Here is a 12,770-nt window from a genome sequence, read left to right on the forward strand (position 1 = left end):
ACCAAAGAAATAATTTCATCAATTTTTTTTATAGTAAACTAAAATTAAGAAGAGAAAACTATTTACCCAAGGTCACGCAGCAAGCTAGTGGGCAAGCTGGGGCAGACACCAACCAGGGCCTCTCTGGCTTGCCAGCCTTCTTTGCTTCCTGGCTCCGGGAACTAGGAGCATGAGCACCCCCTGGGAGCTTGTCAGAAATGCAGAAACTCAGACCCCACCCAGATCCACTGAATCCGACACTGCTTTTTTAAACAAGATCACCAGATGATCTGTATACACATTAAATAGAACTGCTCAATTTTAACTCAACGACAAATTTTTAAAATGCTACTGAGATTGACATTTAAATACACAACCCTTATAAAAACTTCTTTACCACACAAAAAAAGCTTCCTTACCACAAAATGTGTCAGAACAATTATTTCAATATTTTATCTCATCATTTCGTATACAGTTTCCATTTAAAATTATAGGCAACTGGCCACTCACAGTGGCTCACGCCTATAATCCCAGCACTTTGGGAAGCAGAGGAGGGAGGATCGCTTGGAGCCAGGAGTTTGAGACGAGCTTGTGCACCATAGCAAGACCCCATCTCCACAAAAATAAATTTTTTTAAGCTTAGTCGGGCATGGTGACACACGCCTATAGTACCAGCTACTTGGGAGGCTGAGGTGGGACGATCACTTGAGCCCAGGAGTTCCAGTCTACAGTGAGTTATTATATCAGGCCACTGCAGTACAGCATGGACCAAGTGAGACCCTGTCTCCAAAAGATAAATAAATAAAATTAAATAAATTATAGGCAAAGATTTAAAGAAAATCAGCATTTCTCTCTGGATGCATAAGCCATATTAAAGCAGGATGGATATTTCACAAATGCCTTATAAGAGGTTATTACATGGAATTCACTTAGTTGTTATGTCTTCAGGACTATGAACAAGGTAACAGAATCAAAATTCTGTTGGGCAATGCAAGTTTCTATCAGATAAAACCGGAGTTAACACTGAAGGGTGTGTGTGTATTGTGTGTGCGTGCATGCTCACTCACCTTCACAATATGTGCAGCCAAACATGGAACCCTTCAGCCAGAGAAATGTTTAGTTTCAACACACTCATTTAGGTAGCGTAGTGGATACAAACAATACAGCAACATCTCATTGTGTGAAACCACCAAAGTTACTAGAGTAAAACACACTTCAAACATCAGTTGGGTCATTTTATTTACCTGAACCCTCCAGAAGAGGCAAATCCATAGAGACAGAAAGTAGGTTAGTGGTTGTCAGGGGCTGAGGGGAGAAGAGAATGAGGAGTGACTGCTAAATGGGTATAAGATTTCTTTTTGGGGTTGATGTCAGTGTTCTAACATTAGACATAAGTAGTGCACAACTCTGAATATACTAGAAACCGCTGATTTGTATACTTAAATGTGTGAATCATATGATATGTGAATTAAATCTTAAGGCTATAAAAAACTGGCTTAACAATTAAAAACCCATGTTTTCTTTCAAGATGTAATGAAAAGTAAAATTATACATACCATCACTACTCATTATTTTTTAGCTTAAAGATTGTAAATACCTCAAAATTTGAGTCTGAAGGGACTTTTATTTCTCCAAACCTCATTTATTTTACCAGTAAATTAACTGATCCCAGGTTAAGGAACTAATTGTATTAAGAACCAAAGTCCTGACTTAATGGGCCAATGGTCAGAATTTTCCCAACATTAAATCGTTTCAATTAAAACATTCATAAGGGTATGTACAGTAATTAAATACATCTGGAAAAATAAAACCAGTTCATGGCCCTGTGGTGTATTTATTAAGAATCTACCAAAGGAAATCAGTATGTTTCCTTTTTTACGTGAAGGGAACTTTCTTTTTAATGTAAAAACTAAAACCAAAACCAAGGATACTGCCAGAACCAGTGAAGTATGCACAAATTTACATAAATTGGCAATTGAAGTGTGAAGCCAACAATTGTCCAAAACACAAAATACTTCCTTAAGAACAGGTCTGTGGCACGGACCTTTGCTTCATGAGAACTGCACCTAACCTCCACACCTATTTAAAAATGAAGCCCACCCCTACCCCTAAATCGGTCCAAAGTACTGTGAAAGCTATTCTGAAGAAGGTCCCCGTGTGAAAATTCCACACTCAAATTTCATGTACAAATCCAAACACCTAGTGTTAAATTCAAATAAATAAATAGCGATTTCAGAAAGAGTAGCTGATGCTTTCCTCAATACCACACTTGTTAGTAACTGCATCTTTGGTGGAAATTATCGCCAAAGTGATCACAGGGCTGAGTAGCAGTATCCTCTGATGTTTGTGTATGACCCTCATTTAAAAGGGAGGTTGAATGGTGTGACTGTTCACAGAGGGGGCATTAAGTAGGAACCGGAGGAGTTACAGGCCACTCAATTCTACCCTTTCTAGAAGGATCCCACGCTAGTTCTTGACTAACTTTTTAGTAAGAAAATTTCCTGTTGGATTTGGTGGGCCTTACCTCATTTCATATTTTGGTCAACTAGTAAATTTGTTAAACATGTAAACTGGAAAATTTTTCGAGCTTCCTTTGAAATGCAAAGAAGTGCCCTCTTTACTCCTTACTCCTCACCAAAATTTTAATCAGTACAAAATTATTGCTCCCCACCCACTGCCCCCCAACACAATTAATAGCAGAGATAGTGTGAAAAGAGGGGGATAAATGATTACGGGGAGGGTAGGGGTGGGCAAGGAATTCCCAAGCCCTCACCATTAACCCGCAATGGTGAAACCCACTGACGTCCTCATTAGGAATGCTCTTCGTAGTCTGTGGCTTGTGGCGCTTGTGGCTGGAGTCTGTCACTAGAGAAGGATAACGGAGCAGGGAGAGAAAAACCCTTTCCCAAGCACAGCTGTCACACGTTTCCAGGAGTGCTGCGGAATGAGGTTGATTTCCACAGCACTCTTGACGAGTTTTCCTCCCAACAGAGTCCCCATTTAACGACATGTTGCTGACGACAGCATTTCAGGGTGTTAAGAAGCGAAAAAAGAATCCTATAGCCGCCTAACACCAGCCCCGGGCCAGGTTGGATATTTGAGATTTCCACCCTCCGGGGCTGAGGCTTTTGCCGTTGCTCGTCCTTCCCCCGTTGCATTGGAACCCGCTCAGCACACCGTCTCCACCTGCGCCCGGGCCGCATTTTGATAGTTGGAATAAGGGACAAAGAAGACTCAGCCCCCGTCCCAACCTGTCCTTCTCTCCTGCCACTTTCCTGGTTTCAAGGGTCATGGTTTCGAAACGAGCTCCCGGAAGACCCCAGGCTTGGGGAACCGGGTGTTTCGCGCGGGCTAAAGGAGAACAGAACCACAGCGGGGCGGGGCAGGACTGGACTCAAGCTCGGGCGACAGGGAGAGGGTCCCTGGAAACAGGCAAGAAGCTACTCTCTACCGGCCCCTTAAAAATAAAGTACGATCCTGGGACGCGCCGTCTGTTCTCTCTGCAACTCCTCCGGGGGAGCCAGCTCTTAGGCTCCGGCGAGCCGCACGTGCGGGGGCGCAGCCTGGCGCCGCCCGAGCAGGGAAGCCCCCTAGAATATGGCAGGGAGGCGCACCTGGGCGTTCCGGACACCTACGCCGCGCTCCTCCCACCTCTAGTCTCCGCTTCCCCACCCACCTCCCGCATCTCGGCTTCGTCGCGGAGGTGGCCGAGGAGGCGCCACCTGAGCGGGGTTGGGGCGGGACCCCCGGCGGGGTGCGCCCTCCCGGGGCGGGGGCGCGAGGCTGCGGTCGTGGCGAGGTGCCAGCGCGCTCGCTTACCCATGGCTGGAGACGGGCGGGAGGGGTGCGGGCTGCGGGCGTTCGGGCTCCCCGGGGACGGGCAGAGCCGGTGGCACAAGTTTGCAGGTCTGGCGGGCACGTGCGCGGGCCAGGCTCCTGTGGGCTGCGCTGCACTGCGTGGGGCTGGCCGCTGGCTGCTAGCTCCCGGCCGGGGTGGGAGCGCGACGCGGCTCCGCCTGCACTGGGGGCTGGCCGCGCGGAGAGGGGCCCTGACGTCAGCGCCGGGGGCTTTGTGCGCCCGGAGCGAGGGCCCGATTGGGGGCAGCAGGCGCGCGGAGGCTGCAGGCAAAGCTCGCGGCTTCCTCTGGGACCCCCGGGAGAGCGCCGCAGGGCGCGGAAACCGGAAAAGCCAGCGAGGGGGATGGGTAGAGAGGGGAGTGGGCTTCTAGGATAGCGGAGGCATCCCAGATGAAAACTATTATGGCCGGGGGAGGTTGGGGGTGGGGAAGCTTTGATATCTTAGCCACACCCATTGTATAGATAAAGAAACTGAGGCCCGGGACACTGGCCCAAGGACACTTAGTACTCAGCGGCGTTGCCTCAATCCACAGTCTCGGTTCCTTTTGTTCAGATACGGGTCGTTACTTAATTCAGTGGGTCTCAAACTTGCCTGGCTGCAGAGGAGAAATTCAGTTGGGGATCTTCTGGAAACTGGATTTCATCATGGCCTGTGCGGGTGGGACCCAGGCATCCGTGCTTTAAAAGTTCCCCAGGTGATTCCAATGTGCATCCAAGGTTGCGAAACATTGACATAAGTAACTTGTCAGTGAAGAATGACTTAGACACAGGTAGCACCCTCCAATCTAAAATATCGGATTTGGTGGTGTCCGAAATCAACCCTCTTGATCCCTGGAAGCCCACCCCTGGAAGGCTCTTGGAGACTGCAGACTCCCTCCCGTCAACCATTTCTCCCGCTGCTCAGGCCTCGCACTTGAGCCTTTAAGTGAATTAAATGGTTTAACAGTGTCCAGGGCTTAAATTCCTTCTGTCTCCTTAGAGAAGAATTTTCCCGTCTCCAACGGTATTAGAAGAGTCATGAGACCCTTGCAATTTTTGTAGGACTTTAACGCTTTCTCTGACATTTCTGAGCCTCATATTCCCCCCTGATATTTTTTTGTTGTGTTCTTTTATTGTTCTGAAAATACATCATGTTACTTGAACAGAGGGTTACATAAACAGTGACAATAGATAGTACACTTAAGGGACGTTTAAGCCAAAAGAGAGGCTTTAGGACTGAGAAAGAGTGGAGGAGCAAACATTTCATCTATTGAAATTTATTGGATGACGAAAGATTTTATCAAGGCAGAGCTCTAGAAAGCCTAATAATATTTTACATGAAAGGACAGAAATTTGTACTAGGCAGATCAGTGGCTCATTTTCACAATCCCACGGGAATAGTCATTCCTAACCAATCTTCATGCACTAATAAAACAGCAGGGAGCTCGTAGGTTTAACTTGTTGTCCTCCTGTTAAGAGAAAGTAATCTATTTGCGCCATTCCTGAGGGCAAGTGTATGCAGGAATCCAACAGCAACTGAGGCTGCTTCTAAGGGACAGAAAGACAAAGGTGGACATGGTGGGGGCAATGAGGAATTCATGCTAAGTCCTAGTTGAGGGAAGGATGAGTTTGGTCAGTTCCTACATCTTTAGGGGTTCCTAGGAGACCGTGAAAACAACGGGAGGAAACTCGGGCATGACCATCTAAAATAGTATTTTGGCAACACATGACCTTAACGAGCCTCTCTGGAACCAAGAACTCTAAGGTTTTGTGTACTGAGATGAAAGTAAACTCTTTGGTCTACTTTCTGTCATTCCCTAGAAGTCTTAGTTTTGTTTTGTTTTTTTTTTAAACCAAAAAAAAGAAAGAACAGCTGTCCAAATATTGGAGCTAGTCACAATGGATGCTGTGATAAAAACTGAGTTCTAACAATTGTGTATACAAAGTCAGAGGAAAGCCACATTTTAATAGAAATTTTTCCTCACTTTGGAAGTGTCATGGATTGATTTCAACAAGCAATTGTCCCTAAAACCCTTAAGGAAAATAAAAACAGCATTTGGGAAATTAGCGAAGGCTACTAAAGATGATGCAGATGATGGCTAGCATATTTTATTTCACTATTATTCTAAGAAATGCTATCTTAAAATAATAAGCCATTTTTCTCAAGTAACCGAAATCTTTAAAAATTAAAGCAAGACTACACTGCAGGTGGGTGAGTCAATTGGTTGAGCCTTTCTGGAAAGCTGTTCCGCTGTGCTTCCGAGACTTAAAAATATTCACAGCCTCTGACCTAATAATCCCTCTTCTGGGACTCTCTCCTAAGTAAATAACAACTGTTTTGGTCAAAATTAATGTGAAAGGAGGTTTATTAGAGTGAGATGTAATAGCAAACAAAACAACAAAACAAAACCAAAAAAAAAAAAAAAAAAAAAAAAAAAAGCAACAGTTGCTCAACAGAAGGGAATTTGTTATATAAACGACGGTCGACCTAGTTCAGGGGTTCTTGACTGGGAGCGATTTTGCCCCCCAGGAGACATTTAGCAGTGTCTGGAGAGAGTTTTGCTGTCACAACTCGGAAGAGGTTGGGGGGCTACTGGCATCCAGTGGGTGGAGGCCAGGGATGCAGCTCAATGTTCTACAGTGCAGAGGACAGCTCCCCTCCCCCCAACAAAGAATGATCTGGCCCCAGATGTCAATAGTGCCGAGGTTGAGAAACCCTGATCTGTATGATCGGATATCATGTAGCCTTGTTTGCAAAGAATTATGTAGGAAAATGCTCAGAGATTTTTTTTTTAAAGCCAAATAAAAAGCTGAATATACAACATAATCCTAGTTGTGTTACTGTATACGTGTGTGTGTGTGTGTGTGTGTGTGTGTGTATGGAAAAATACAAAGAAATACACTATGGTAGAGACTTACTTTGTCAACTTTTTTTTCTATCTGGCCACACAGCCAGACTGCATTTTCCCTTAACTCCTTACCAGTTAAATGGGGCTACATGATTGAGTTGTAGTGAAAGAGATCAGAATTGAGGTCCACCACTTCTAAGCTTATCCCTAAAACCTTCAACATATCACTTCTACATGCTTTCCTTTTCTCCCAGCAGGAATGAGACATTGACCCCTAGGGTGCATTTGGAAGCCATGGGTTGAAGTTGAAATTGTCCTACCAGCCTAAGTCACTGAATGACTTTGCCTCTGTCTTCCTCCACACACTGACAATTTGGAAATTACTTGGACATGTTTGTGATCCAGAAATAAACTGCTATTATGTTTAAGCCATTCTGTATTTGGGGGCTTATTTGTTATAACAGTGACCCAACCCTAACTAATATATCCATATATTCACTTATACCAAAATATTAACAGAGTTTGTTTCTGGAATGTGAGATTAATGGAATTGTTAGTTTTATTTTTATACCATGCTGTGTTTTCCCGGACGTCTATAATGAGAAAGAATTACTTTTATAATGAGGAAAAAACAGGCGTAACCTACTCCACATTATAGTCTTCTAATAATTTGATTTTAAACTATCAATAAAATCATATTTCCAACTTATTTTTAAAATTTGACTGAGGGGCCAGATGCAGTGACTCATGCCTGTAATCCTAACACTTTGGGAGGCTGAGATGGGAGGATCACTTGAGCCCGAGTTCAAGAGCAGCCTGGGCAACATAGCAAGACTCTGTCTCTGCAAAAACAAAAAAGTTGGCCAGGCAGGTTGGTGCACTCCTGTAGTCCTAGCTACTTGGAAGGCTGAGGTGAGAGGAATGCTTGAACCCAGGAGGCAGAGGCTGCAATGAGTTATGATGGTGTCATTGTACTCAAGCCTGGGTGACAGAGCAAGACCCTGTCTCTAAAAGACAAACAAAATAAATTGAGGTTTAGCAGACCTTTAATACCTCATCTAGGAGTGCAAATAATTATAAACCATAGGATCCATTTTATCTGTTCCAATCTTTTTTATTAAGCTTTGTTGAAGTATAACTGATAAAGTAAAATTGGATATATTTACCATGTATAATGAGATGCTTCGATATGTGTGTACATTGTAAATTGATTATCACAATCAAGCTAATTAACATCTATCGCCTCATCTAGTTATTTCTGTGTGTGTGTGTGATGAAAACATTTAAGACCTACTCTCTTAGGCCAGGTGCAGTGGCTCACACCTGTAATCCCAACACTTTGGGAGGCCAAGGCGGATGGGTCACTTGAGTCCAAGAGTTTAGAACCAGCCAGGGCAACATGGCAAACCCTATCTCTACAAAAAAAAAATTTTAATGAAAGAAAAAATAATTAGCCAGGTGCGGTGGCACATGCCTGTAGTCCCAGCTACATGGGAGGCTGAGGCACGAGAATCGCTTGAGCCTGAGGCACGAGAATCGCTTGAGCCTGGGAGGCAGAGGTTGCAGTGAGCTGAGATTGCACCACTGGACCCCAGCCTGGGTGACAGAATGAGATTCTGTCCAAAAACAAACAAACAAACAAGAACAACAAAAGAACAAGCTAGTCTCTTAGCAATTTTCAAGTATACATACAGTGATATTAATTATAGTGTTTTGGGGGACATTTACTCACTTGGGTGCCTCACTCCTTCCTGTTTCATAAGCACTCAGGGATCTTGTCTCTCCAGCACAATCCCTGTATGGCCAGAAACCTGGCTTTATGTTTGATCCTTACAAATCTCCTCTTTACCTCTTGCTTATGCTAGTTCCTTTCCTGGTACATCAGGCATGGTTTCTATCTCTCAGCAAGACAGCTGCTTTCTCAAGCCAATGAGAGGTCCATGAACTGGTCACCTATGGAAAAAATGAAAAAAGACAGCTCCATTTGTACATCTAAATGAAAATGTTAGCAAACCTTTACAATGTAAAAGTGTAGTTGATACAAAGTGGAACACAGGAGAATATGAATGAAAAAGCAGCATCACAGATCAGTGGTTGCCAGAGGTTAGTGGGGAGGGAGGAATGAGTAGGCAGAGAACAGAGGATTTTCAGGGCAGTGTAACCACTCTGTATGATACTACAGTGGTAGATCTATGTCTTTATACATTTGTTAAAACACACAGAATGTACAACACCAACAGTGAACCCTCATGTAAACTATGGACTTTGGGTGAAGTGATGTGTCAGTGTAGATCCCTTCATTATAACAACTGTCCCACTCTGATGCAGGATATCGATAGCAGGGGAGGCTATGTGCGGCAGAGCAGGGGGTCTCCGAGGACTCTCTGTACACCACCCAGTTTTACTGTGAATCTGAAACTGCTCTGAAAAGCATGAAGTGCATTATAAAAAAGCAACATCACTAATATCCTCAGCTTCTCAAGTGGAGGTCAAAAGATACTGTCAAAATTTGATTGAAAATAGAGATTTGAGAAGAGGGCTAATGTAAGTAACATAAATCTTCATCGTTTATGTCATGGAGTTAGTAGATACTGTCTAAAATTGCTAAGTCAAGAAAGAGAGGATTAAGCATATTTTTAAGACTAGAGCCATTGTTCTCAACCCCGTTGGATCTGATGTTGCTTATAAACAAACATTTGTAATGCCTTTTCTGAGCTCCTCAAATCCAAATAAAATAAAAAAACTCAATATAATTCCTTAGCTATGAAGGAGAACCAAAAATAATTGCACGAATAGTGTCTATCTTGATGTGTAAGTGCTCAGATACAATGACAGTGTAATACACTGTCATACACATTGTATTACATACTGTAATACAATGACAGAAGATGTAATAAAGTCACCTAATGAGCAACCTACTTATAAAATCCCCATGAATGGGACAGCTAAAAGGCCACCTACAGAGATGTGGTGTTTGGTAATTCAAATATCAAGAGTGGCCTTGCCCTCCAAGTCACAATGTTCCAAAATGGAGAACAACTTGGTAAACTTCCCAGCAAAACACAGTGCAACCTTCTCTCAGTTTACAAGATAATTACCTCCCTGGAAAAATTACCATGTCTTAAAACCATCCCCAAAATATCTCATGTTTATATGTGAGACGGAGATATACTGATAATTAGAAGCAGATTTTTCATCTATATGAATGTCTAGAGGACAGTAACCAGGGTGAGAAATGGGGCATGTCTTCATTGTTTAAGACCATCTTGTGCATTGCAGGAGGCCTGTCACCTTGTTCTGGGCCCATTAAATACCAGTAGTTCCCCCACAACCCATCACCGTGACAACTAAAAACACTCATGCCAAAATCCAAGCTTCCTGACCTCCATGAGTCTAGACTGTGGAAATTACTTCCAGAAGAGCCAAAACAAGAAATACTTCAAAGAGATTGTTTCTAGGAGGGAGGCCACTGCTAAGAGAAAAGGGCTAGGAGACTGTTTTTGTTTTTTTTTTTATCATAAGCCCTTGCGTTCTATTTAATTTTCACCATGTATATGCATTTCATATCTATGTACATTTTTTTGAAAATAAAGTATGTGAGTCCATTGAGTGTTTACTTCTATTCCTTCTGGGCCCCTAAGACTTTATTTCCCAACATACCTCATCTGTTAAATGGATATAACCCAATCCTTACCTCATATTATTGTTGCAGGGATTACAGGAGATATAGTACGAGTAAAACACTTGTCATTTGGGACTCAATAAATGGTAGCTATTGATGTGAATCTTGTTGTTGGCAACATTATCATTATTATCCCTTCTTTTTACCCTGGGAAGCCAGAGGGGTCCCTGAGGTAGCCAGAAAGCAGCTTTAGGGCAAGGGTATTCCAAGCTTTTGCAGTAAAGAAAGGGATGAAAGTGCCTGGTTTGAAATTTTGTCACATATTATTTTAGGCAGGGGGTGCCCTCCCTTGGCTCTGCATCTGCTCTGAAAGGTGAAAATTGTTGATTTTCATTATTCTATAATATGGTGGTTTGTTTGTCTACTTATTGGTGAGGAGTGGAGGTGAGGAGCTCTTGAATAGTAAGCAAGTAGAAAGTAGCCCAAAGTAGCAAGAAGCAACAGGCAATTAACAAAGATAAGTTTCCTACACTATGGGACTGTTCGTCATTTAACGAGAAAAAATACTTTGAGTTTAAATGCATACCTCTTAAGACCGCAAATGCCCCAAACACTAAAGATTATTCACACCTTTAGTGTGAATTTAGATGGCTTTGGAAATGCCTACAGTACTTGAGATCAGCCTTCCTGAGAGTAAGCAACTTTAATGGAAGAAGGAAAGACGGGAAGTACAAGGGAAATTATAGAGCTCTAGGAAGCCAGGGCAGCCCGTTCCCGGCATGGGGGCAGCCAGGAAGACCTACAAGTAAGAGCTGCCAGACCCTGGAGAGGAAGCTGAGGTAAAGAAAGCACCTGATCAACTTCTTCCTCCTATGTTTTACTATGTTCAACTTGGGGATGGAAGAGGAAAAAATGCAATTTCTGACTGCAAGATGTTTAAGGGGCTAATTGTCCTCTGGGAGGGGAGAAAACAGGACCTTTGTAACTCTTCTGGGAACTCTTCCGGTCACCTGCAGGCGACAGAGAGAGGTGTCCTGGCTCTCTGTGCCCTTGACTTTCTCCTGATGATCTTCCTGAGCATCACGTGAGGACCCTAGATTCCCTCTCACATTTTCCTTGTTATCTTAAGGTGTCTAAATCTTTCCTTGTGCTCCTTTAATGAAGGAACTGGATCTTGGATATATTAGATTGCGTGTCCGAGATCACACACTGAGTACATGGCAAATCTAGATTTTATTTATTTAGAGACAGGGTTTTGCTCTGTCACCCAGGTTGGAGTGCAGTGGCCTGATCATAGCTCACTGCAGCCTCAACCTCCTAGGCTCAAGCTATCCTCCCACCTCAGCCTCCCAAGTAGCTGGGACTTCAGACACAAAGCCACCATGCCCAATTAATTTAAAAAAAAAAAAAACAACTCTTTTTTTGGAGAGATAGGGGTCTCGCTATGTTGCTGAGGCTGCTCTTGAACTGCTGGGTTCAAGTGACCCTCCTGCCCTGGCCTCCCAAAGTGCTAGGATTATAGGCATGAGCCACCACACCCAGCCTAGATTTGGATTTGGGCTCAGCTCTACTCAAGTCTAAACTCCATCTACTCCACCACGTTACTTTCTATAGAAGATGTTTCCAGATTGTAGGGATGGTTGGTGTGAGCTACAAGAAACAGGTGCAAGTCCTCAGCCAGGGATCCATTCTGGGGTTCATTTTCACAATCTAGGTCCATTTTGGCTGCAATTTAGAGAACAGGGAAAAGGTCTACATGCTGTGGTGTGTCTTACGAAATTGCAGGCTAGAAGTGAGGAGGATGCAGGCAAAAAAGAAAGCGGCAGCATCCCAAGGGCCTCTGGAGTTCACAGTTGGTTAAAAGCAGATCCTGCCTTTAAAACATAGGTCATTTCATGATGTCTCCTGTGAGTCAGAGCAATTGGCAAATGATTTTTCTTTGTTTTTTACTGAGCATTTCAATCCAGAAGTCTGGGCTATGTCTACCTCTAAAGCTTGTGTCTTTTATGGGATGCTCTATACTTTTGCACTGTCGCTATGTTATCCACATATGTGAATCTAGATCAGACTTCACAGCAGTGCATCAGGAACTGATAATGAATGCCAAAGATTATAGCTAATCTAACAGTATGTCCTTGTGTTTGCAGATGATATTGAAAATTGAATCATGCACAGAGTTCAACAAGTACTGAAATACCCCTTCATCTGTATTAGCTGACAATGATTTTTCTTACTTCTACACTTCCCAATTGCCTAGTAATCATGAATTTGGTACCCTGTTGGAAAAAAGAATGTCACTTTGGGCCAGAATTTTGCTATCTCCCCTCCCAGGTGATTCTTTTTTTTTTTATTTTTTTTATTATTATTTATTTATTTATTTATTTATTTATTTTTCCAGGTGATTCTTAAAAATGTATCAAAGCATCTCTGAGTTAAAGGGAACTTGGTTCATCCAATCCCGTTCTCTGCATTCAGTAATCCCT

The 12,770-nt window shown here is 43.2% G+C and overlaps 1 protein-coding gene across 3 annotated transcripts in view; it reads right to left on the minus strand.

Annotated features, from left to right (window-relative positions):
• Positions 1–4,109, minus strand: part of GPM6B (glycoprotein M6B) — a 163,089-nt gene extending 158,980 nt beyond the window's left edge. For 2 of the 3 annotated variants that reach the window (XM_017508829.1, XM_017508831.1), the window contains exon 1: positions 3,799–4,109. In XM_017508829.1, the coding sequence (XP_017364318.1) occupies positions 3,799–3,802 (4 nt within the window). In that variant the 5' untranslated portion in view covers positions 3,803–4,109. The remainder of the gene's footprint in view (positions 1–3,798) is intronic. The other variant, XM_037731459.1, reaches the window with a different exon arrangement.
• Positions 4,110–12,770: the final 8,661 nt, after the last annotated feature.

Source organism: Cebus imitator, unplaced genomic scaffold (assembly GCF_001604975.1).
Source record: "Cebus imitator isolate Cc_AM_T3 unplaced genomic scaffold, Cebus_imitator-1.0 Scaffold401, whole genome shotgun sequence".
Taxonomy (NCBI): Eukaryota; Metazoa; Chordata; class Mammalia; order Primates; family Cebidae; genus Cebus; species Cebus imitator.